The following is a 24,971-nucleotide window of genomic DNA, read 5'->3' as shown; positions in this document are numbered from 1 at the left end:
TATATTGCTCATACCGCTCACAGACAAATTCCTACAATTTATACTGTTTGTATTGAGAAATCACTCAATACAAGTTCGTTATGTGTACAAAAGGTATCAGAAGATCAGTGAACAGAATGTGGGCGGTTCATGGCTCTGAGTTGAGACTAGACATATATAGGTCAGTTTGGGTTTGTCTATTACTCACTAAAACTGATGTGGCCATCTCCCTCAGATTGTACTCTGTCTTGTTAGGAAGCGTTCGATGTCCCAGCAGCTCCCACACAGCGTGAGGTGAAGAAAGCAGATTGACTAGAGACAAGAAGGACTACACACACAAAACTAACTCAAAATCATTCAGAAATATATCACCCATATTTGGGGTCAAAACAATGTCAAAAAGTATTTAGATTTTTAGTGTTTGTCCTTAATGGTTTATTCAAATCAAAATAAAAAAAAGGTCTGCTTTCATAATGTTTTATTAAATGTAATAATTTGCTACTGGATAATGTTAACCAGGTAAAATGTGTTGTGAATGCAATTCCATATTAACTTTAATGGTTGGTGGGTCATTGTGTGCACTGTTGCATTTATTTATGGGATTATTCAATGTAGCTTGTATAGGCAGACTATGGAAATTGGCTAATTGAAGCCTTATCCATAGAATCTCAATGAAGCATAGCTTTTGCTTCTAAATAACTGTAAATCGCAAAACATGCAAGATAAATGATGGGGGAGTCAGAACCTTGAGGCAGCTCCTGTCAATAGGGTCCATTGGAGTAGATTTCGGATGGACCACCCTCACATCCTCTCGACCACACTCCAAGGCTGACCACAGCTCCACCACGATTGTCTGGAAAAATCCTGCGAATCCACTCAAAGTTCAACTCCTTTATCAGCCTGAAAACCTAGTTTCCATGTTAAAACATTTCCCTTGAGCAACAACATTGTCTCGGTGACTAACGTCCTTAATCAATAGTACGAGGAAATGTAATGATTGCAGAAACACTAACAATGTAATTCAGTATTTTTTTTTTACATGACCTTTGCTGTCTGAAGCCGTCAGGAGAAAATATGGAAGATTTTGTTCTTAACTCTCTTGATGTAGATGAAATTGGTCATAAATAATACTTCTAGCTACCTGAGCTTTGCAAGGCCACAATTCCTGGAGCTGTGGAAGCCACCTGGGTCACCATCACACCATAACCAAACTTTTCACATCTGCTGACCTAAGATAAGAGAAGGAATGGAGGAAATACACATCCTTCAAATTCCAGAGTCTGGAAATCTGTATTATCTAGCGCAAAAAAAGTCCCCAATGGCAAGTGAGTAGACTCAAGTAATGAGTCTTGAGCATAAATGTACACTATACATTGATTTTATATACTATTCACAAGGGTATTATTATATTATATTATGAAAAGTTGTGGTGGCCACATTGGTGAGATCATATGACCACACTTTTTGGGTGAACAATCCCTTTAATATAAGTATTACTAGCCAATAATATTCTTTATCAGAATAAAATGCTTTTGAAAGTGGCATTTGGTAATATCACCTGTAGTTTTTTGGTGAATCTAGAGAACATGTAGCTGACACACTCGTTAATGGCTCCAGTCTGTTGGAGGAGTAGCAGTCCTTTTGGTGTGGCAGCAAAATTCAGCAGGTTGTCCAACAGCATCTCTTCCCAGGCAACCCTGTAGAACCAGGATAAAAAATTCATGAATAAGGTAAATTATTTCTTGTTCTTGTTGTTTCATTCCCACAAAACAGCATTGGCAGGCCAAGCTTGAGTTTAGCACAGAAACAAACAGCTTGTGCAGGAACAGGAGATCACTGGAGGCATGATGGAGAGATACTCACATGCTCTGCAACTCCTGAGAAGCCAGCACTGGGGGAGCTCCGGGAACAGGAGTGGGAACTCTCTCTGACATTGAGCTTGTCTGCGGGGAAAGAGAATTTGCTGTCAGGCTGGACTGCAACACGGCATTCAAACCCATCGGCTAAATAATGAGACGACATGTTGAATGCACTTTTGATTCCTCACACCTTTCGTACTCAGCCTTTTTGAAGGCAGGGGAACCCCCGGGAGGTTTCATTACTGATGTGATGGCGCAGCACTTTACTGCTGCTTCTGTATTCTACAAATCCTCTTCGCACAGCCCAGAGATTGAACTTTCAGCATTTCTTCCAACATTAATACTGTTTTGCTTGGGGAACAGACACTGCAGGCTCTAAAGCAACAGTTCAGAATGAGTAAAAAAAAAAAAAAGGAGGCTTGATTTTGGCTGTGAGAGGGCTGATAATAATAAATAAAACAAATTTCAAATAAGCAGAATTCTGTTTTGTTAAAAGGCAACTGGAGAAAAAACATGTTTACATTGCAATCTGTATTATTAAACTGTATTTTAAATTTTATTATAGTTCATCCATAAATTAAAAAAAAAAAAAATTCAAGACACAGTCATTTCTGTGGTACGCCAGGACATACACTATGGTTTAAAAGTTTGGGTTCAGTAAGATTTTTTTTAAAGAAATAATACCTTTTATTCAGCAAGGGTACTTTAAATTGATCAAAAGTGACAATAAACACCTTTTTATTTTTTAGAAAAGTTGTCTATTTCATATAACATTTAACATTGATGATAATAATAATAAGAAATGTATCTTGCACCAAATCAGCAAATTAGAATGATTTCTGAAGGATTCTGTGACACTAAAGACTGGAGTAATGATACTGAAAATTATTGACAAATAAAATAAACAAATAAGATTTCAAATAAGCAAAAACCTAGGGCTAGTCCGCAAAAGTAGGTTTTTCAAAGAATCCACTACGCCACTCACTTGAACCCCTTAATATACACCTATTTCGAAGGTGCTATGACAGGGGTTGCCCACTGACACGAGGGGTGTATGGATTTCCTTTAGATCAAGTCCCTCAAAATTGCACACAGATGAACATTTTGAGCCAATCATTCCTCATAATGCACTTTTTTCATTGAAGCGCACACACAAAAACATTCAAGAGCACAGACATTTGTTATGAACGCTGCCCCGTGACTTTTAGTAGTAAGTAGCTTCGCTACTGAATCGCTACATTATATTTTTCAGCAACGAGGGGTTTACATCACTATTTTGAAGTAAATTTAGAAATAAATGCTATAATTTATTCATTCAAATAAATGTGATCATATGCACTACTTTATCTCTGTGTGCCTGATTCAAAACAGAGCGAGGTAAAATACTCCGGTAAAATATTGCACTGCCTGCAAACATCAATGTAACAAGGTTCAGGGAAGAAGGAGGCAGGAACCGGATAACAATCAAAAAAATAAAACTTTATTTAAATGAAATAAACAAACAAAATACCAGCCAGCAGCCCCTCGCGGACGACTGCTGGCTTTCCAAATAAAATATACGCTACAAATAAAAGCAGGCCTTATTAGTAAATGATTTTAATGCATTTCGCAGAGGCAACCGTTGGTTCTTTGCCTCCACGTCGTGCTTAAAAATCATTTATGCACAGCTAGCCGTGGATTATTTGAACCTGCGCTAGCGCAAAGACCCGACAAACAATTCGCAAGCTTCTGTGATCATCCCTCCATGTGCCATAGGTTGCCGACCCCTGTGCTGTGGCATAATTAAAGATCTGGGCTTGTAACTGAAGGATTGTAGGTTTAAAGTCAACAAGGTCGTCATCATTTTATATTTACTATACTGTTAGTCTGGATAAAACAGTTAGCTAAAGAGTGCATTGGTAAAAACTGAACTAGTGAGGCTAATGTGTATAAAGCTCACCGTTCTCCAGGCTTTAGCGATGCACTCATGCAGGGTGTATGGCCGTAGAACTTGCAGCCCCTCGCAGGTGTTGTACATTTGCCGACAAACGAAGATAAAGGCCCCGCTCACAGCAGTAGAAATCTCCAGCTCACTGAACACATGCAGCTCTTTTGCCAACAGCCTCTGAGTAAACTGCACAACCACATGTGCAGCTGAAATACTGTAGAAACAACAGGACAACATATTAGTACCGTGTTATACCAATCTGATAAAATATTAAAGTGCCTGGATCTGTGAATGTTATTTTAGATTTTAACTGCTGGATTAGTGTGGTCAAATGAATGGCGGTATAGCATAGTGGATAACAACATGGGCAATTCTATTCTATATTATTCAACTTATTTAAACGTAAAAGTAGGTGCAGACATTTGTAACTTAAAGGTGCAAGGCTTCTGGTGTCTTCGGTTTCCAATTATTTTAGCGGTACAGACACAGTCTGTCATGTTGTTCGATATTGCAAAGTGGTATCATCTCGTAATCATAAACACAATGGTTTGTAGCGCTAAGAGTTATACCCTTTACTGCACTTATTATTCTTCTAGTTATTTACCTGTGGAAGCTAATAAATCGGAGTATGTTACAACTCATCTCACTAAAGACAATGGTGTCAAAGGGTCCTTTCTTTTATTAAGAAGCTCATCCTTTCATTCTATGCATGCTGATGATATATATGACCCAAGTGCTGACTATCTTGAGATGACACTAGCAGGACGAAAAAATAATGAATGTAACCTGAGAGCAAAATTAGATTTACTTACCTTTCACCCTCGGCCGAGACGAGATTTCTGTCATAAAGCAGGAGTGATAAACCTCGTTCAGTGGTAGCGATCCTCGCCAGGGTGTCTGCTATGTGAGTCAGGGCACTTTCTAGGGAATTTAATTTAGGCTGCAACAAAAGACAAATTGAAAATGCTTGGAGTGAACAGTATAATGCATATAAAATACTGCAGATGAGGTCTATGATGAGATGTTATATAGAAGGTTACAGTTTTATTTCAGGATTTAAACTAACAGGCTTCTTCTGTAGTAAAACTAGAAATATTCTGTTTACGCATTCAATGACACTAACATTCAAAAGTTTGAGGTCAAGATTTATCTTTTTAAAAAGTAAATTAACCTGAAGGATGAATTAAATGTATGACAGTAAAACTGTTTTCAACATTGATAATAATTTAAAATGTCTAATTTCTAAAGGATCATTACAAGAAAAACAAATATTTCATATACATGAATATCTTATATTTTAATTATATTTTTAAAAATGTTACTACTTTTTTTGTATATTTAACCAAATCAATTCAGCCTTGATCATAAATATTCTTTTAAAAAAAATACCGGTACACCGGTACAATTTAAATAGCGAAAATGGCTCGTTTTGAAATTGTGTCATGGTTGTACAAACCCTCTATAAAGTTATGTATGTATAGTAGTATGTCACCATATGTTTAAAAAAATAATAATACAATTAAGAAAAAAAATAAAGAAATCATCATAGAATTGATGTCAAAAACAACATATTAACATAAAACTACCCACATTAGCATGCCTATTCAGTATTCAGGAACATTAGCTGCTATAATGGACGAGAATGTCCACTATAAATAAAATACAGAAGTGGAGCAGAATTCACATTTCATAATCATGAACTGATAAACTCTTGATAGCACATGTGCTGATGGAAGTGTTCATGTTCAGCTGACCAGCTTTCCTTTAAGCAGGGTGATAACGGGAGCCAGCAGAGTCTCTATAACAGGGATTTGGTAGAGACACTCCACAGCACACTCAGTGCGATCACACAGGGTCCTTAACACCTCCATCACAAGATGAGTGGGAGACAGGGAGTCTAGAAAATACACAAACACAGACACATATACCTTTAATAACTCGTTGGGAGCTTAAAGAGGGCTCTGTTGTTGGCCTTTAGTTTTACTGCAGATCTTAGTTAATGAATGATTTAAAGTGCAGCACAACATGTCCGACAAAGACAAACCAAAAAAAAAGTCTAACCCTTTAAAAAAATGTATGTGCCTTAATAAGTGATTTACGCTACGTGGTTAAAGCCTGGTTCACCTGAAAATGAGAATTCTCATCATTTACTCCTAATTCTTATGAATTTGTTTTTTTCCTCTGTGGAACGCAAAATGAGAAATGTTGAATAATCTGATGGTCACTTTTAATTGAATGTCAAACAATGAAGAAAGTCACACAGATTTGGAACAACATGAGAGTGAGAAAATAATGATTTTTCATTTTTATTTTGGTGAACTACAGTTTCCCTTTAAATAAGCAACCAAATTAATAATCAGCTCCACATAATAAGATAATCACTGTATAAGGTTCAGTCCTGTAAGTTTCCTTGATAAGATTGAATAAATTATCCTTCCAAACAAGTGAGTAAGTTCATTAACCCGAGGAAGACATAATAGACCCTTGTTCTGATTCAGTTGTGTCACTGTGAGAAGGATGATCTGGCACACCCATTTTAGCACCAACATTTACATAAAAAGGTCATAAAAAATTATACACTGAGTGATACACTCCTTATGGCAGGTGTGGTTGAGTTTCTGATATAGAGTTAATCAGAGTTTATCACTTTGGTACTGTTATGACACACCTGCATGCGGTGTCTCGCCACAGGACTGTTTTGGGTGTTGGTATATGATATTGATCAGAATCACAACCAAGTCGGTCAAAGTTACCGGATCTGAAACAGGCGACAAGTTTAACATGTTTAGCACGTAGGGTTTAACACGTAGAGATTGTTTAGTGAGTCAAACATGTTATTCTCAAAAATGATTGCTTCTTCCCCTCCAAACTTACCTCTCCGCTTCTTCACTTTAATGGGGAAAAGTTTCCTTCCATTAGTGTACATCACAAGCCTCCCGAGCACACACAGCGAGTGAACGAAATAAACAAACTCCAGCTCTTTAGAAGTGTAGAGAGTTCTCCGAGCAGGGCCTGAGGGGCAAAACACAAGAAGATCTCATTCGCAGAGCATGCTCTAAATGGATTCAGTTATTTGCATGTAACCTCCGGTTTCTAAATTAGCACTGAAATATAAATTTGAATCTTTACACAAACCTGAGTGCAGAAAGGTTGCATATTCAAAAAGCATTAGAAAAAGTAGATGGTTTATTTACTGGGTATCATAAAATACATCTCCAAGTCCCATAACAAAAAGAAAGAAATATTAAACGGTTAGTTCACCCAAAAATTAAAATTCTGTCAGTAATTACTCACCCTCATGTTGTTCCAACCTCGTAAGACTTTCATTCCTCTTTAGAACGCAAATTAAGATATTTTTTATTAAATCTGAGAGCTATCTCACTTCTCCATAGGCTTCTATTGTAATTGAAACCTGCCAGCCCAGAAAGTCAGTAAAAACATTGTTAAAATAGTCCATGTGACTAAAGTGGCTCAACCTTAAGTTTATCAAGCGACAAAAAAAAAAAACCCTAAAACAAGTTCAACAACTTTATTCAACTATTAATTTTCTTCTACATGAGCCTTTGAGTGAGTTCACGTAGTGTAACAGCACAGCACTTCGGGGTTGTACGTCAGAACGTAGGCTCACTATTGGCCAGCATCACACTCATTACCAGCGTCGGCCAATAGTGAGCCTACGTTCTGACTCACTACGTGAACTCACTCAGACAGAATTTTCATTTTTGTGTGAACTAACCCTTTAAATTATTTAGACCTTATAAAATGTATAAAAGAACATCATCTAATGAGAATCCTCATTAGGAACAATAGAAAGTAAATCTCAACAGTAAAACATCTGGATAAATGCAATTACACAATTGAGACTGAGTGGGTGGACTATTAAATTGCCATGCCAAATGCTGAAATAAAGAAAAATAAATATTTCACCAGTACATATTTCTGTGATATTCACCCAGTAAGCAATTTTACAAGTATTTTGACCTTTTCAAGATATGTAGATTGATTACTGAAATCTATAGCAATACTACATGAGTGACCTTCTGTGGAAGAATCATAAACTGACTCTATTTAGAGAAACTAGATAAGCAGCTTTTGAATCCAGCTGATGTGTTATGAATATTTTACAGCTGTGGGAGGTTTGAAAGTCTGGTAGCTATGACTTGTGTATGCAGCAGAAGATAACGCAATCAGTCAATACTGTGTGTATGTTTGGGTGTTTTGTTTTTTCATGTGAAAGTTCCAGCTACAATACAGAACCCAATTTTTGGGAAGGTTTTTCACTGTAAGTCCACAAACCCTTGGAATTATCTCTGGCAATGATAATCTAGCTAGTTGACCATGAGACGGTCCGTAACAGCACACTGGGGAAAACATAAGCCAGGTTGACAGATAAAGTATGATACTGCATGTGAACATTGTGGGCAAAAGTTCAGCCGTACCAATCTGCTGATGTTCCAGGCTGTGGATAATTTCCTCTCTTACTGAATCACAGGAATCGAAGTAATAAATGCACTGCTGCAGAGCATTAACAATCTGAGGAAAAAAGGATTAATAATCACTTAAACACATACTATTATTAGACACTTGAAAAACTGTTTATTTTACGCATTTAAACCAGCCAGTGAATACTGATTATCTTCGCAATAGCATATTATCATGCAACAAAGTATTCAAACAATTGCAATGTACAGTATGCATATTTTTAGTTTGATGCCGCTAAACATACAAATGTAAGGCTTTTTAAGACCTCCAAAAATTAAATACCCAATGAGAGGGTGTCTATTTTATACTTAACCATTAAAAGACGAACTATTAAAACCATTAAAACTAGTTCAAATACAGGTTGACAAAAAAGTAGTTTAAAATGGTAAACAATTAATTTCAACAGCAGGCAGATGGGAATAAAAGTATAGTGAATGATAATTATGTAGATGGGGCAGCATACAGCATACAATCAGACACAATGAAATGTAGTGGAACTTAAGAATGGTGACATTCAGAAAATAAATTAGTTTTGAGCATTCAGAAATAGAATTAACACAACAGAGTGCTCAGCGGAGAGAGTAGCAACGACACTGAATGATCTTGCCCCCATTGAAGCTACTGTAGGCGATGCCGAGTGACAACGAGAAGGCATAGGGTCGTAGAGAGCGAGTCGGGGTGTAGGAGGTTACAGAGATAGGGGGAACCCAAGCTGTGCAGAGATTTAAAAGTGAGCAGGAGGATTTTGAATTTAATACGGTAAGCCACTGGAAGCTAGTGAAGATTGTACAAAATTAGGGTGATATGGGTAGAAAGTTTGGTGTGAGTAAGTATTCTAGCAGCAGAGTTTTGAATGTATTTGGAATTGGAGTTAGCAGATAGGCCAATGAAAAGGGCATTACAGTAATCAAGATTAAATCTTAAAGATTAAAGACTTTTTATGCCCTTAAATTGAATAAAACTGAATGTAAGACTTTTTAAGGCCTTTTAAGGAGCCATGGGGATCCTGTGCTCATCATGTGACAACAATGCAGTACAATATTGTTTGAAATTGTCTATTGTAGTGCTATAAGTATTATCAAAAAGAAATCCAGTTTTCACTATGCTAGTATTCCATTCACCCTGGATTTTATGGTTAAGGCTAGAAGTTAGCATTCACAACCATTGGTTTGTGCATACCACATAGAATAACTCACCAAAGACTTGTATTTCCTCTCAAGAAGTCTTAAGACGACGGTTCTGCTGTAGTAGCCATGCTAGAAAACAATATTTAGACATCAATTTTAATGGTATTCTGATCGTTTGAGTAGAGAAATCATTTTTTAAAAATCCATATTGGTCATGTTTTCCAATAAACATACTTAAACATCCTTAAAAGAAGATAGATTTACTTGAGAAGCAAAACTGAACTTCAGAGAATATATCTTGAATTGTGTTTTACTTGTTTTTAGTGTAAAAGGCCTGCTTCACACCAAGGACATCGATCAATGTCAATCAATCATTCAATATCAATCTATTTATTGGAAATTGCACATGGAAAAACAAGTAAACATAAAAAACAAGTAAATTTCTAAAGCTGTGTTCACACTGATGAAAGCATATGGGCGTTCTCAATACTGGTTGCCTAGTAACATTTACGAGTGACGTACTGTACATGCATATTCCATGTTGTAGACACCAAATCAGTTTTCTTGTCGTTAAATGATAGAGCTAAAGAGTTTTTCCATGCGCCTGGCGTATGTTTTCAATTGTTTTCAATGGGAGCGCTGCGTTTTTTAAACGGCATGAGCGTAACAAGGCACTGATCGTTTTTCTCACGCTGAAGCGCCGAGCGCCCACCGTTTTTTACTGGTCGCCGAGAGTTGAAAAATGTAGAGTGTCTGGCATTTTCAGCTGGCTAAAAATGCTTTGGTGGACACACGGCCTAGGAAAGTTAAACCGGTAAACACTCTCCACTACAGGATGCAGTGATGAATTACGTGCGGTCAGCTGACAACACTCCTATTGGTTGTCGCTCCCGGAGGTCACTCTTAACACTTGCATTGCTGAACACTACAACATCCTGTCACCAATGGTCACTGTTGCTCATAATGACGGAAATCAACACTTTTCCATTTAAATGACTGGGATCATGTCGCTTTGTTGCTGCATGTCGCTGGCAGTGTGAACACGGCTTAATTTAGAAAACGCCTTTTGTGTTTTTGGTTTTGTTTATTCTTTGATAAAAGTTAGCTCACCATCCATTTCTTGAACCAGGTGGCTTTGATATCCAGCAGAGAGATTAAGTGTATAGGCTCTAGGGATTTCTCTGAGCCGGGACTGCTCATGCCTTGTTCAGAATGCAGAGCGAGAAGAGAGAGGGTGTTCTCAATTATTTCCTCCATGTACCTAGAACACAGGATGAAAATCATTTATTTTCAAGAATCTGACACAATCAAGATATAGTATACCATATATTTGAGGAATGGGATTGACACGTGAAAGCTCACTTCTCAGGATGTCGTATCCAAAATGTTGTCACTTCCTTTTGAAAGTCGTTCATTAATCGCATCTGCAACGACCAAAAAGAAACAAGTTCATCTATATCCAAGCTACCAAAACTTTATTCATATGCAAGGAGAAAAGAAATGACATATACTTGTTTGAGGAGACGAGCCATATCTGGTCTGTTCGCATCAATACTTGAAGAACCGCTGGGAAAACTCAACTTGTGGTACAGGAAATGAGCCTCCAAGCTTTTTGCTGAAAAGAAATGGTGACATTTCATAAGAACGAAATGACAGACTGTTCAGTCTCATATATACTGAATATTAACGCATATTGCATCATGCTAAAGTAAGTTTAAACTATTACCAATGCTAGCATAGATATCCTTAGTCACATTTAATGGAGAAGACGAAAAGGTTTTTGCAAAAAACTGGAGGACTTTATCCTGTGAAAACAGAATATGTTCATGACAGTGTTATTTTAGTATCATTAAGATATGAATTAATGTATCTCAATTAAGTTCCTTTTAGTAATTTAGTATTATGTTGTCATTTTATTAGTTATTTGTTTTTGTCTTTTAAAATTTTTATTTCAGTTTTAGTTTAATTATTTTAGTACATCAAATTAAACTTAATTAATATGAGAAATGTTGCTTGGCAACTAGCTGACTATATATGTCTAAAGGCTGGAATACACTGCACGTCTTTTGCTCATATTTTTGCTCATATTTTCATATTTACAAGTCGACAATAGTTGCAGAAAGTCTGCGCCATTCTGCAGATTTTGGGCATTTGGTGTTTGGTGTTCAGATTAGGATTCCATCCAGTTGAAGGATATCAAAACGTTTGATATTTTGAGCTGATTTTAGAATATATATTGTAGTGGTAGCTACTGAAACCAAAGCTGTCCTCTTAATTATCTACCAGTGTTGCATTAAAATACAACACAAATACAATAGCAATACAAAAGCAAATCAACAGAACACAAGTAACAAATTAAATTCAATATTTGACTTATCAGCTCAGATAAAACAACTGACCGCACCATTCACCTCTAACTCCCATTGTAATCTTATTACAACCACATTTACCCACCCAAGACCACATCCAAATGCGCTTGGCTAGGCCTAGGCCTGGTTTCACAGACAAGGCTTAGATTAAGCCAGGATATAGCCTTAGTTCAAAAAACATCACTAGTGTGCATCTTGAGACAAAACATTGGCAATGACATATTTTAAGATTTGTCAGTGCAAGTTGCTTTCAGTTAAAACAGCTCAAATTTGCATTTTAGTCTGGGACTAGGCTTAAGACTAGAAATAAGTGTATTTGTTAAAGCCTAGTCTGTGAAACCGGCCACTGGTGTTTTCAAATCGGGTCAGACTTAAAATATTGTGTAGTGTATTCCAGCCCTAAGTTATTTATGTTTAATTTTATTTCAGTTCACATTTATTTTATTTCAAGTGATAAACATATTTTTTATGGATTTAATTAGCTATAATAACCCTGATTCTAAATATTTAATAAACTCCCACATACTGTGGGATTCAATACTAACACTGGAACAGGTCATGGCCTCCCGTTCTACATGAAACCACTTCTCTGGAAACTGCATGAAAATGTTGGACCTCATATTTCCACATTAAGCAGCAAGGGTTCAGTGTTTATTTAGCACTTAGCTCTTACGCTGAGCTCAGGGTCAGGGTCAGTGAGTGCAGCAGAAAGGTTTCGGCGCAGACCAGTCCAGCTTTCACAGCTCAAGACATCAGAGGGAGGGGCATAGCACAGAGACTGCAAAGCTTCCCAGCGAACCTGCAGTTAAACACATCAGGATGGCTGCTTCATGCTGACTCAAAACCACAGTTCTCTCCTTTCTATAATTGAAACAATGGCAAGTGGGTATATCAGAGAAGGAGCTTTCACCTCTCGTGGTCTACCGGGGTCAAGCTTCTCAGCGATGACTTGCAATTGTTCATGTTTGATAAATGCATAGCTCTACGTGAAGAAATCAAAGACATCAGTTAGTGATTCAGTCTATGGTATGAAAAGCTGAGATAAACACTGTGATATGCTATGTCAAAGAACACACTGGAGCCCCTGTAACTTATGTAAACTAATTCAACAACAACCTGATTGAATGAAGAGTCACTGTCAGAGCAGTTGTCAGTGTAATGGTTGCTTGACTGTTCATGTTGGATCTTCCTGTCCATTTCCTCTTTCTTAAGCTGATCTTCCTCAAATTTATTGATTAGTGATTCCACAACCACCATCATGGTCTGTTTCAGAGTCTGCATCATCTGTTTATACCTACAGATATATAAACAAATCACGTTGACATCATTTTCTATTCAAGTTTGTGAAATAACAGTACAGCAACAGAGTAGTATGTCTGAATACATAGTATTCGAAAAACACCTCTTATCTGTATATGATAAGAGGATCTTTATATGATAAGATCCTCTTATCATATAAAGAAATACATGGTAAGGGGAATTATAAAAACACGTACTGTGTGGACTCCCTAGTCCTCTTGGTAACAGAGTGAACCAGACTGTCCTGTCCGGACCCAATAGCATGACTATCACCCCTGGTAAAATTCTCAGTCTCTTCTTCAATAGCCGCTCCCAAACTGCTCTCCACATACTCCCGCAGATACTTCACAAACTCATAGCTACAAACCAGAGGGAGGCCACAAAACAGGTCAAACAAATAGTAATCACAATCAGGCTTAACAGGTACTGTAAAAAGGTAGATCTCTCACTTGTGAAAGTTCTTGTCAGTTTCCTCCAAATGAAGCAAGATCTCTTCGGCACATTCTACCGATGGTGCTCCTGAGATTCTGTCTTTGACACTTTTCAGGAGCTCTCGCAGCAGGGTCTGGAGCTCTGCCTCATCCTCGCTGGAGAACTGAGACATCGCTCCTCGGGATGTGTGATCTCTTCTCTATGGGTGATCTCCTGCTTAGAGAAGCAAGGTGTTAAGTAAGGTGTGTTTGGCTTATAGTAACAGTAGTGGGAAGTAACTTACACAGTATATTCCCACAAAGTTTAGATTCATGGAATGCTTTTAAAACAGTGACGTTATGTATGCTGGATACTTGTTGCCTGCTTTTCCTCAGTAAGTTATCTGGCCTAACTCATTAAACAATAAAACAAACAAATAAAGTAATTTGCCCAATTTCAAAATCATGAGAAACAAAGATTCATGTCAAGTGTGCCTAAATCAGTAACATTTAAATACAGTAACGTTAACGTTAAAAACACTCTGTATAGAGGGCTAACTTAAGCTAAAAATACGAAATATAGATACATTATTAATAACATGTACGCTACCCTACATCGGAGTAATAACGTTACATTACAGGCTAGCTATATGTCATTAAATATTAAAACTGAGAAGAATTCAAGAATCAGAATTCAAGTGTTGGCATAAGCTTCAGCCTATATTTTCTCCTTAACACGTTAACAGTAACGTTAACTTTACAGCTCGAGTAGTTCTAACGTTAAACATTACCTTCAATAACTTCACACCATGTCCAAACAGATGAGTTACATCGCTTCCATAACATTAGAAATCATCCATAATCGGACGCTCAGAGATGTAACGTTATATTTTCAGCTTAGCATCCGTTAGCACTACTCGTTTCTATGGAAACAAGCACAGATGAGACGAAGCACCCGCAGTAAGCGCTTACAAAACACTTGTCATATGCAAAAAAGATGCTTCACGGCACAACCGTGTGAATATATTCCGTATCAATATTTACGACAGCGAATATTACTAATTAAGATGATGAAACCAAAGAAATAAGAAGAAAGGTGATGTTTTCATGTGTTCGGCGCTGACTGAAGACGCCAGTGATGATCACGTGATGGGAGTACATCACGTGACTTTTAAATGTTCCGGGTTTCCTGATACACACATGATGATGTTACAAGACTGAAGAGGAGAATCTGGTGAAATAGGGCTTGTATTAACAAACATAGTCAGGCTCGTTAAGTGCAGACTAAATCATTGAATATAAAAGCTTATTCTTTTTCCTTTGGCAGCTAATTTCGAGTGAACAGTTGTAGAGATTTCAGCTTATAATGGCCGCTGTTGACAGCTTCCAGCTTTTGTATAGAGAAATTGCCAGATCATGCAACTGTTATGTGGAAACGCTGGCGCTCGTGGGTGCGTGTTACACAGCCTGCAAGGCTGTTATATTTATGAGAGACTGCTATAGTTTGATAAGGGTTCATTTTATTCCTCGTCTTGTGTGCCATAGAGATCTTAGTCAGCAATATGGAGAATGGGCGGTCATATGTGGTAGGTTTCATCTAATCTATGCATTGAACCTTGATTTGTGTAATAATACTGCATAATATGAGAGCTTCTTTCCGACACGGAATGAAAAATAAATAAATATATGTTTAAAAGTTTATTGCGACTTTTTATCTTACAGTTCTCTGTAAGTTTATCTCAAGTTGAACAATTCTCTCAATTTTGATTAAACAGTCAGAATTATGAGATCTAATCACAATTGTGAAGACAAAAGTCAGAATTTTGAGATTAATGAAAGGTTATTTATCTTTTTTTTTAATTCAGTGGCATAAACAACAACAACAAAAAAAAAACAAATTTTGCTTGATGTAAACTCAGTGTACGTTTACACGACAACAATAAAAACAGAAAAGTATTTGTCCCCATTCAAACAGATCCGCAAAAACGACTAAAAACTCTTGTCAGGCCAGTAGTTAGCGATGACACTTTGTAAAGAAACACTACATGTCTATAGACTGAACATTATGCATGAGCATGATGTCATCGTTTTCACAGATTCCTGTTTTTGTAGGCCACATTTACATATCGCCGGGTATTTAGAGAAACGAATATTCCCGATTCCGAATATCCGATACCCGCATAAATCCGCCTTTGAGAGCTATCATAGCTATGCCAAACTGGACACATGACGTTAAGCATTTTCTGGCGCATAATGTGATGTTTGAAAACCTAAAACCTCATTTCTCCCAGTTGACACGGCAACATATAACCGGCATTATCAGAAATCGTTTTCTGTGATAAAAACGTGGTTTTCGTGTAAATGAGAGGCCAAACCGCAGGGAAATATCTGCAACTTCCCTTCATGTAAACAGTGCAGTAGTTACACAGGGACAATAGCGTTGTTGTTGTTTTCAAAAACTTGCACCCCCAAACTTGCACTAAAACTTGCTATTTTCATCTAAATAATCGGCCAAAATGCATAAAAAAGTTTTTTTTTAAAGTCCGAATTGCTATGTGAAATCACAATTGCGAGTTTATAAGTAAGAATTATGTGAATAACAGTCAGAAATGTGAGATATAAACTATCAATTGCAAGAATAAAAGTCCGAAACGTAAGATAAAAATACGCAATTAGCCTACCTTTTTTATTACCCAATTCCATATTGGAAAGAAGCTTCAATAGCATATTGATATTTTACAGATAATTTCCTAACTTACATGGACAACTTTTTCATAGGAGCTTCAGAGGAAATAGCAACAGCATATGCAGAGGAACTGGCCAGGCATGGCATCTCTGTGATTCTGATCAGTAATGACATCCGTAATTTGGCTGACACTGCCAAAGCCATCTCAGACGCTCACGGGGTAGAAGCCATTTGGATTGAAGCTGATTTCAGTCAGGGATCCACGGCCTGCAGACCTATAAGAGATGCCATCGCTGGTAAAGATATTGGATTCATCATTAACAGTCTGGACGGGTCTCTGGACACCTCTCAAGACTTTACGGACCTCTCTGAATCTGCAGTGTGGGACACTATCAATAGAAATGTAGTAGCTGCCACTCTTGTCACCCGCCTGGCACTGCCTGCTATGGTGGAGAGGGGAAAAGGAGCAGTGGTCAACATTTCTGCTGGGCGCTGCTTTTGTCCGACTCCTAGAAAGGCTCCTCTCTCAGCATCCACGGTCAGATTGTCTGTTTGTGTACCAATTTTCCATCCAAATATATGCCTTTTACTTTGTCTTATGATTCAGGTGCTTTCAATTCCCCACAGGCCTTTTTCGACAACTTCAGTCGCTCTCTACACTATGAATATGGTAATCGAGGAGTCTTCGTGCAGAGTTTGCTGCCTTTTAGAGTTGCATCTCAAAGATCTGAGGGTAAAGGTTCTGCTGGCTGGCTGGTGCCAAGCCCAGAAGTGTATGCCAGGAATGCTCTTTTAACTCTGGGCATCTCTCACAGAACCACAGGATACTGGCCTCACACCATACAGGTACATTTTAAGTCACTGTAGTGAGTTTCCTCTTTTAGGGAACGTGCATTATATTTAGTGTTTCTTTGCTTTTCTGTTTCACTTTTTCTCTAGTTTGGACTGGTGCAGTGCATGCCAGAGTGGGTATGGATTCTGGGATCACGTGTGTTCACAAGGGCCACCTGACAGGGATGTTTCCCCTCCATGTGAAAGACCTGGTTTTCAAATGGATGTTGCAGAGTTTACTTTGACCAATCTTAGAACAAAGTGTGATTAAAGAGTTGAAACTTAAAATCAACTACTGTTACTTTAACCCCTCCTACTGATTTGTAAAATAAATGCCTCAGATAATATCTGTTTGCAAAAAAAAAAAAAAAAAGGTGGGATCATGATGACAATTCTATTATGTAATTGCATTATTGCTTATTGGCTTTCACCCAAAAATGAAAATGTTGTCATCATTTACTCACCCTCATGTTGTTCCAAACTTGTATGACTTTCTTTCTTTGGTTGAACAAAAAAGAAGATATTTTGAAGAATGTTGGTAACCACACAGTTAACGGCACCCATTGACCTCGATTTTTTGCCTACTATGGAAGTCAATGGGTGCCATCAACTGTGGGAACAACTTGTGGGTGAGTAAATTCTGACACAATTTGTGGGTGAACTATCCTTTTAAAAAATCCACTCCTTGAGCATTTTGCAAAGCTCATAGTAATATATTTAGAAAAAAAAGTTTTGTAAATTATTTATTTATTTTTATTCCAAATGTTTTTGAGTATACTGGCTATACTCTGCGTTGATATATCTTCATTGTACCATTGTGAAGCCAGTGTTTGGTTATTGCAGTGTTTCTCATTTTGCAACAGTGAAATTATCAATAAATATCCTCAATGTCTATAAAAAGTATTATTTTATTTTATTAATTTTGTGGACGTTTAGTGAAAGACTGTTTGATTTTAAATGTTCAAAATTAGATTGATATATTTTCTCCATTGTATAAACTCACTCAGTCATGGTGACACAGTATTATCTCTGAATGAATTGATAAGGTCATATGTTGTGTCTGACAAGAACACATAATGCACACTACTCTCAATCTCACTTGCATTAACACTAACAGAAGTACAAAACCATACCATACTTTGGATGTTTTTTTCCAACACTGCACCCTCCAGTGAAGTCAAAACAGAAATCTTGAAAAATAAGTCTGTATGGACTTGGAGAATAGAATTATTTCAGAAATAGATGGAATTAGAGTCAAGAGTTAATGACGTATACATTGAATAATACTTAAGTAAGTAATAAGTATGAAGGTGAAGTGTGTAGTTTTATGTTCCAAAAATACTTTTCCCAGTTTACTATGCCACAGAAACATTGGCTCAACATGTTATAAGTTTGGGAGGGGACTATCTGTTTATTTGAACAGTGGAAGAAGTTTAGGAAACCTGGGTCCCTATACCATGAAGCTGGTTTAGGTGGCTAGCCAGATATGTTTTAGTTTAGTTTGTGCCAACCCTGGATTTTAGGCACCATGAAAGTGGTCTGGCTTTTAGCGATGTTTATTGCCATAGTAACTTGCTCCGGGGCAAGTTATGTTCCAGAGATCTCAAACCCAAATTGGACCAATCGGCTGTGAGCAAAGTGACACATGTCTTATGCAATAAAGTCACTCCCCCTGTTTCTACTCCAATTTAAATGTCCCTACATAGCAAATGATTTTCAAATACAAATCGTCTAGCTTTTAGCAATGCTTAAATAATTTTGTACGATTTAGATATTATTTATGTAACTATTTTACCCATAGTCCATTAGACATGTATCATTTTAGTTTATTAATTATTATGCACTTATTTTAAATGAATATAAACAAAAAAAGGTAATATAAATACACTTTAGAATCATAAATAAAACTTAAATGTTCAAATCTCTCTATAACTATAAACTAACTTCACAAATTTTACTTGCACCGATATAAGTTTTAGTTGTCCTCTTTCATAGATCTTTTCTTATTGCTGTGTAAATTTATTTAAATTCTTAATATCTCGTAATATTCTGCAGAAGAGAAAAGTGAATCGCAGTTTTACTGTTCCACAGCATGTGATTGGCTGTTGGCTACTGATGTCACACCTAAACTAATCCTGTAAGTGTAACTCTGAGTTTGTTATGCCATCCTGGTACGGGCCCCTGATTGAAAACAATTGGTTTGCTATTCGGACTGCAGTTGTGCAGAAATAACCTCATTGTTAAGGGTTATACAACAGGGCCCAGACAGAACTAAAGTATAATACATAAATGAAGGGAAATTTAATGTTATGGCGTATAATCTTGCATGAGAAACACAACTGTTATTCTGGCTAAATGTTCCAATTCCAGATGTCAAGGCTGAAATTTGGAATACACACAGATAATGTAACAATCTTTGTTTTGGTTTAAAAGCTGCCTCTTTGATAGTAAGTGGATGGCTTTGAGAAATCCTGTTACACACATCTCCCTCGAGTCCTCACTGAGCGAGTGAGCCTTCTTCATAGTCTTCTTAAATTTGGTAAGTGAAAAGAGTAATTTTTTGTGTTTATCTATCAATGTCATTTATATGCTTGTTTAGGAATTTCTAAAATATTTCTAAAATATTTTTATTTAAAAAAAATGCCGTTCTTTTGAAATTTCTATTCATCGAAGAATCACGAAAAAAGTATCTCGGTTTCCACAAAAATTAGTAAGGAGCACAACTGTTTTCGACATGGATGATAATAATAATAATGTTTTACGAGCAGCAAATCAGCATATTAGAATTATTATTATTATTATTATTAGAATGATTTCTGAAGATGTGACACTGAAAACTGGACTGGTAAAAAAAAAATCAGCTTTTCCGTCACAGAAATAAATGATTTCAGTAAAATAAAGCCTCTAAATAATGCATATGTAATGTGATCTATAATGTAAGTGTTATGTTATATCCCAGAGCAGACGAATATTGAAAATGTCATTCTATGATTACAAAAAAGCATCAAGCTTAGTTGAAGATGTATTCCCATTGTCATTATCAATGTTTTGGGGTTTTCAGGGCAAAAACCTTGGTTCCTGTGAATGTTTTGTAAAAGAACCTGGTGTGTCTCCTGACCTGACAATCCCATCAACAGTGCTAGCATAAAATTTGAGTAATAAAATGATGGGTATTTGTGCACATCAATTGCTGCACTGTAAAAAAAATATTGTTGATTTAACTTAAAAAAGTTTAAAGTTTAAGTTGATTGAAGGAGATTGATATAATCATCAGAAACTCCAAATAATAAGTTATCTCAACTAAATAAATTATTTAAGTTGATTTGACAAAAGAAAAAATGTTGTGATAACAAGTCTTGAAAATATTTTTTTTTTACAGTGTGCCGAACATGCTCTGTCCAATTAATAATGTTTTTTTTTTTCTTTCAGGAATTCGATCGCAAGTAAAAAATGGGTGAGTGGGACTTCCTAGGAAGACTGCTGGATAGAGTCCAGACACACTCAACGGTGGTGGGGAAAATCTGGCTCACCGTCCTGTTTGTGTTTAGGATTCTAGTCCTCGGTGCTGGTGCAGAGAGAGTGTGGGGCGACGAGCAGTCGGACTTCATCTGCAACACCGAGCAGCCGGGGTGCGAAAATGTGTGCTACGACCACGCGTTCCCCATCTCCCATATCCGCTTCTGGGTACTGCAGATCATCTCTGTGTCCACACCTACTCTGGCCTACCTGGGCCACGTCGTCCACGTCATCCACGTCGAGAAGAAAGTGAGAAAAATGATGAAGAAAGAGCATCAGAATGAGCAAATCAGTCTGTTCCTCAAGAAAGGCTACAAATTTCCCAAGTACAGCAGGGACAATGGGAAGGTCAACATTCGGGGGCGTCTCTTGAGAAGCTACATTCTGAGCTTGCTGTGTAAGATACTTCTGGAGGTGGGTTTCATCTTGGGCCAGTACTATCTTTATGGCTTCACCCTTCAGGCCCAATATGTCTGTGCCCGTTTTCCGTGTCCTCACAAGGTGGACTGCTTCTTATCGAGGCCCACTGAGAAAAGCATCTTCATTTGGTTCATGCTGGTGGTGGCCTGTGTCTCTTTACTACTGAATGTGATTGAGATCCTATATCTGTGCGTCAAGAAGATCAACGAGTGTCTCAGCCGTAGAAAGGACTACACCATCGCCTCCGTGACCCCGGTTGTGAACAGGAAGGAAATCAAAAATGCAGATCAGATCCAGAACTGGGTGAACTGTGAGCTTCAGAGGAGGGAGCTTGGCAATGAGGCAACCAAGAGCGTGGTTTCAGAGGACCATAGTGCTGATATGCAAGAGGTCCATATCTGATCAGCAGGCCTCTGTACACAAAGTCTTTCACACGGTCAACGTGAGCAAACATTCACTGATCCAACTAACTCGTGCATGGTCAAGACCCCACAACTCCAAGCACACAATGACCCTCTCTCTCTGTTTAACAAATCAATAATGTGTATTGCTGACATTTCTGTTTTTGTTCTTCTGTTATTTTAGTCTGAAATTGTACTTTGTAGAAAGGTTAAATAAACTGTGTTTTGGGGTTTCAGTTATTTTTGTTGTGTTTATTTCAGGGTCAGTAAGATTTATTAAAATTGTGCTCAGGCTGAACTTTATTGTCCATTTTATTTGTCAGAGTCTTTGACACTGCATGGTGACAAACGCAGAATTAACTAAATGTGCAATTAAACAGTTCCCATCATTAAAAAAAAACACTATAATGCCAGCCATTCTATTGTATTACTTTAGAAAATAGTAGCCTACGATTTAAGATAATCACTGCCACAAGGACAAATGATTTTTTTTATACACGTTTCTCCTGGCCAAAGTAATGTTTTGAGTCTACGCCCAGATAGGAGCATTTCAAAAGAAGAATGAAGGGGGTGAGTATGATCTTGTTCCACAAAACAATCAAATAAGCCCTGAAGTGGGTGTTGTTTGTGTCTAGTGATTTAATTAATTATTTGTGAAAGTTTGTTCTTCTGTTTAACTGTTATATTACCGTAACAATAATTGTACCATTCGAGACCTCAAGTTTTTCCAATTTTTCATTATATATATGTCTTATATTTAATAATACTAATCATTCATTATACATTCATTATATGTGTGTGTATATATATATATATATGTATATATATATATATATATACTGTATGTATACACACATATAATGAATGATTAGTATTATTAAATGTAAGACATAATATAAGTTGTGTGGGTCAGACACTTAAGTGTGGTAGCCTATGTCATTGTTAGAGCCTTTCAATCATTAATGTGACACTCCTGTGTATCAGCATTCAAAATCTAGTTATTTTCATTGCTTACCGTTGGACAACGTTACGTGACAGTAGGACACTTTCAGCTATTACGCAATCTTAGTAAAGCCCAAAAATCAAGGTTCAACTATTCTCGACTATCACTTGGTATGCGGCTCAGTTTCTATTAGGAAGAGGTGCAACTCTCTAAAGGTACGTGTGAAATCAATATTACATTATTTGTATGCTTCTATTCATACATTGTTTCAGGTCACAAATATAAAAGATATTCGCCTTGTGGTGAAAAAATAATATTTAAGAATAAATTGTGTTATATTCCGACTGTCAGGCAAAGTGCTTATTACTAATATCTAATTAATTATCTTAGTAATTGTTCTTTACCTTAAATACATATTATGTTTTAAGAGAATCATTGTAACATCTATTAAATCAATATTTGCATATTTTATATTTACCAGTATCCACAGATGCTTATTCAATGAATAAGATTCAGAATGATCAAGTTGTTTCCTGTGAACACCATTGTACATTTTGAATCAATATTTCTTATTCATTGTTTTGCCTGCACCATATGTTAATGTATTAAAATTATGAATGCATTTCATTTGGTTTCAATGGCTTTTGAGCATACAAAAATGTGAATACCTCTCATAATATTTAATTTATGTCTGCCTGTATATTTTAGCTATCCTGTAACTTATGATATATGTATTCTAGGTATATGGATGGATGGTTACTTTTTAATTTTAAGTGCTATGGCATTATGTTTTATTGTCATTTTTTAATTGCTGTGTGATTTAACGTGCCTAATATAACATCTTGCCAATGGACTACAGTTACAGAAATGTTAATTAATGTGCACTGTCCTAAAATAAATAAATAAATAAATGAATGAAATGAAATTCTTCTCATTTTGCTTTTCTACGCGTGCAAATCTAAGCACAATAACTAAACTTGTTATTAATTATTAAGTATATTAATAGTATGCCATTAATGAAGCCTCATTTAAAGGCTTATTGATTAAGTTCAACCTAAAGTGGACTTTGTCATTCATCTGTTTTCCTACCCTTTCCTATGTCTTTTTTTGTAGGAAAGTCAGAGCATCAGCAAACATGGGAGACTGGGGATTTCTCTCAGCGTTATTAGACAAAGTGCAGTCTCACTCCACCGTCATCGGCAAAATATGGATGGTCGTCCTCTTCATCTTCAGGATCCTGGTGCTGGGAGCGGCGGCGGAGAGCGTGTGGGGTGACGAACAGTCTAGTTTGGTTTGCAACACGTTGCAACCCGGTTGCGAGAACGTGTGTTACGACTGGCAGTTCCCCATCTCGCACATCCGCTTCTGGGTCATGCAGATCCTATTTGTGTCCACTCCAACTTTGGTGTACCTCGGCCATGTGGTGCAGGTCATTCACCAAGAGAAAAAACTCAGGGAGAAGATAAAAAGCCTTGGCGAGGGCCACAGGTTGAAGTTACCCAAATACACAGATGAAAGTGGCCATGTCACGATTAAAGGAAACCTGCTCGGCAGTTATCTGACCCAGCTGTTTTTTAAAATCATCCTCGAGACCGCGTTCATCGTTGGACAGTATTATTTATACGGCTTTATTATGATCGCCAAGTTTACATGTTCCCAATCTCCTTGTCCTTACACCGTAGAATGTTTCATGTCCCGTCCCACAGAGAAGACTATCTTTATCATCTTTATGCTCGTGGTGGCCTGTGTGTCTCTGTTACTGAATGTCATAGAGGTGTTTTACCTGCTGTTCACCCGGGTGGGATGTAAGAAACGCTCGCATCACATCACTTCGCCAAGAAACCCCGCCAGTTTGCCATCTTCCTGGCAGATGACCTCGGAAGACGCTCTGAGGCAGAACAAAATGAACAAGCAGTATGAGAGCGGTCAGAGTCTTGGAGGAAGCCTGGATGGGGCGAAAGAAGAGAAAAAATTGATGGAAGACCATTAGATTTGGACTTTTGTATCTCAGAAATGTAGCAAATCTGCCAAGTTTTAAGAGAAACATCTTTTCCAAAGCCCTTAACTGATTGTCCAGTATTTTACACACTTGAGAATATAACCTTAATATATACTTGTGAAACAAAGTGTATTGGTATGTTATAAAACTCTATAAAATGGATTGTGTTATTTAATTATTTTATGATTATTCTGTGCATAATACATGTTTGGATAGTTTTGATATACTAAATGCTTACTGTTGTTATTTGATTGTATATAATGTGTGTAAATATTTCAAAGAGTCAGTAAGAGACTTAAGCACTAATGTCCACATGTCTTGTCTGATGTTGTCATTTCCATTGGCCACATTTTACGTTACAAAACAGACAGCAGAAAGACAATGTCCTTGTTTAAAATAAAACTTTTAAAACAACCAAAGTTTCTTATTTCATAATATGTATAATCCAGTTTAAAACCACTTAAAAACACATAATGAATGCAGTTTCATGAAGAGGCAAATGGTTTATTTAAAAAGCATTATATATACACTGTAAAAAAATATTGTTGGTTTAACTTAAAAAAAAGTAAGTAACCTGGTTGCCTTAAAATTTTAAGTTCATTGAAATGGAAAAATTGAGTTAATACAATAAAGGAGATTGATTTAATCATCAGAAACTCAAAATATGATGTTATCTGAACCACATAAATGATTTAAGTTGATTTGACAAAATAAAAATTCTAG

At 36.9% G+C, this 24,971-nt stretch overlaps 4 protein-coding genes across 7 annotated transcripts in view; 3 read left to right on the top strand and 1 right to left on the bottom strand.

The window, feature by feature from the left end:
• Positions 1–14,605, bottom strand: part of tbc1d32 (TBC1 domain family, member 32) — a 37,453-nt gene extending 22,848 nt beyond the window's left edge. For 2 of the 3 annotated variants that reach the window (XM_039692145.2, XM_089118851.1), the window contains exons 1-22: positions 14,244–14,605; positions 13,492–13,687; positions 13,240–13,401; positions 12,860–13,037; positions 12,654–12,725; positions 12,417–12,542; positions 11,101–11,179; positions 10,886–10,989; positions 10,737–10,798; positions 10,485–10,635; positions 9,444–9,503; positions 8,205–8,298; positions 6,640–6,777; positions 6,434–6,523; positions 5,520–5,662; positions 4,578–4,705; positions 3,778–3,979; positions 1,843–1,922; positions 1,538–1,676; positions 1,121–1,208; positions 725–843; positions 188–307 (exon numbers count right to left, since the gene is read on the bottom strand). In XM_039692145.2, the coding sequence (XP_039548079.2) occupies positions 188–307; positions 725–843; positions 1,121–1,208; positions 1,538–1,676; positions 1,843–1,922; positions 3,778–3,979; positions 4,578–4,705; positions 5,520–5,662; positions 6,434–6,523; positions 6,640–6,777; positions 8,205–8,298; positions 9,444–9,503; positions 10,485–10,635; positions 10,737–10,798; positions 10,886–10,989; positions 11,101–11,179; positions 12,417–12,542; positions 12,654–12,725; positions 12,860–13,037; positions 13,240–13,401; positions 13,492–13,646 (2,490 nt within the window). In that variant the 5' untranslated portion in view covers positions 13,647–13,687; positions 14,244–14,605. The remainder of the gene's footprint in view (positions 1–187; positions 308–724; positions 844–1,120; positions 1,209–1,537; positions 1,677–1,842; positions 1,923–3,777; positions 3,980–4,577; positions 4,706–5,519; positions 5,663–6,433; positions 6,524–6,639; positions 6,778–8,204; positions 8,299–9,443; positions 9,504–10,484; positions 10,636–10,736; positions 10,799–10,885; positions 10,990–11,100; positions 11,180–12,416; positions 12,543–12,653; positions 12,726–12,859; positions 13,038–13,239; positions 13,402–13,491; positions 13,688–14,243) is intronic. The other variant, XM_089118850.1, reaches the window with a different exon arrangement.
• A 9-nt stretch (positions 14,606–14,614) lies between these two features.
• hsdl1 (hydroxysteroid dehydrogenase like 1) lies at positions 14,615–17,633 on the top strand. Of its 2 annotated transcripts, XM_039692150.2 has the most exons (5): positions 14,615–14,903; positions 14,998–15,038; positions 16,231–16,676; positions 16,766–16,984; positions 17,078–17,633. In XM_039692150.2, exons 1-5 carry the CDS (start codon positions 14,869–14,871, stop codon positions 17,147–17,149), a joined length of 813 nt encoding a protein of 270 aa, XP_039548084.2. In that variant the 5' UTR covers positions 14,615–14,868; the 3' UTR covers positions 17,150–17,633. The 2 variants fall into 2 exon arrangements, with proteins under 2 accessions (XP_039548084.2, XP_039548083.2); XM_039692149.2 differs by having other exon boundaries at positions 14,616–15,038.
• Positions 17,634–20,407: 2,774 nt separating this feature from the next.
• gja11 (gap junction protein, alpha 11) lies at positions 20,408–21,531 on the top strand. The gene has a single exon (XM_039693101.2). It carries the CDS (start codon positions 20,420–20,422, stop codon positions 21,305–21,307), a length of 888 nt encoding a protein of 295 aa, XP_039549035.2. The 5' UTR covers positions 20,408–20,419; the 3' UTR covers positions 21,308–21,531.
• An 843-nt stretch (positions 21,532–22,374) lies between these two features.
• gja13.1 (gap junction protein alpha 13.1) lies at positions 22,375–24,667 on the top strand. Its single transcript, XM_039693427.2, has 2 exons — positions 22,375–22,464; positions 23,363–24,667. Exon 2 carries the CDS (start codon positions 23,385–23,387, stop codon positions 24,237–24,239), a length of 855 nt encoding a protein of 284 aa, XP_039549361.2. The 5' UTR covers positions 22,375–22,464; positions 23,363–23,384; the 3' UTR covers positions 24,240–24,667.
• The last annotated feature ends 304 nt before the right edge of the window (positions 24,668–24,971 follow it).

The sequence above is a fragment of the Pimephales promelas genome, chromosome 13 (genome assembly GCF_988280905.1).
Source record: "Pimephales promelas chromosome 13, fPimPro1.hap1.1, whole genome shotgun sequence".
Taxonomy (NCBI): domain Eukaryota; kingdom Metazoa; phylum Chordata; class Actinopteri; order Cypriniformes; family Leuciscidae; genus Pimephales; species Pimephales promelas.
The sequence above is the reverse complement of the archived record's forward strand: the minus strand, read 5'-3'. Positions and strand labels throughout refer to the sequence as shown.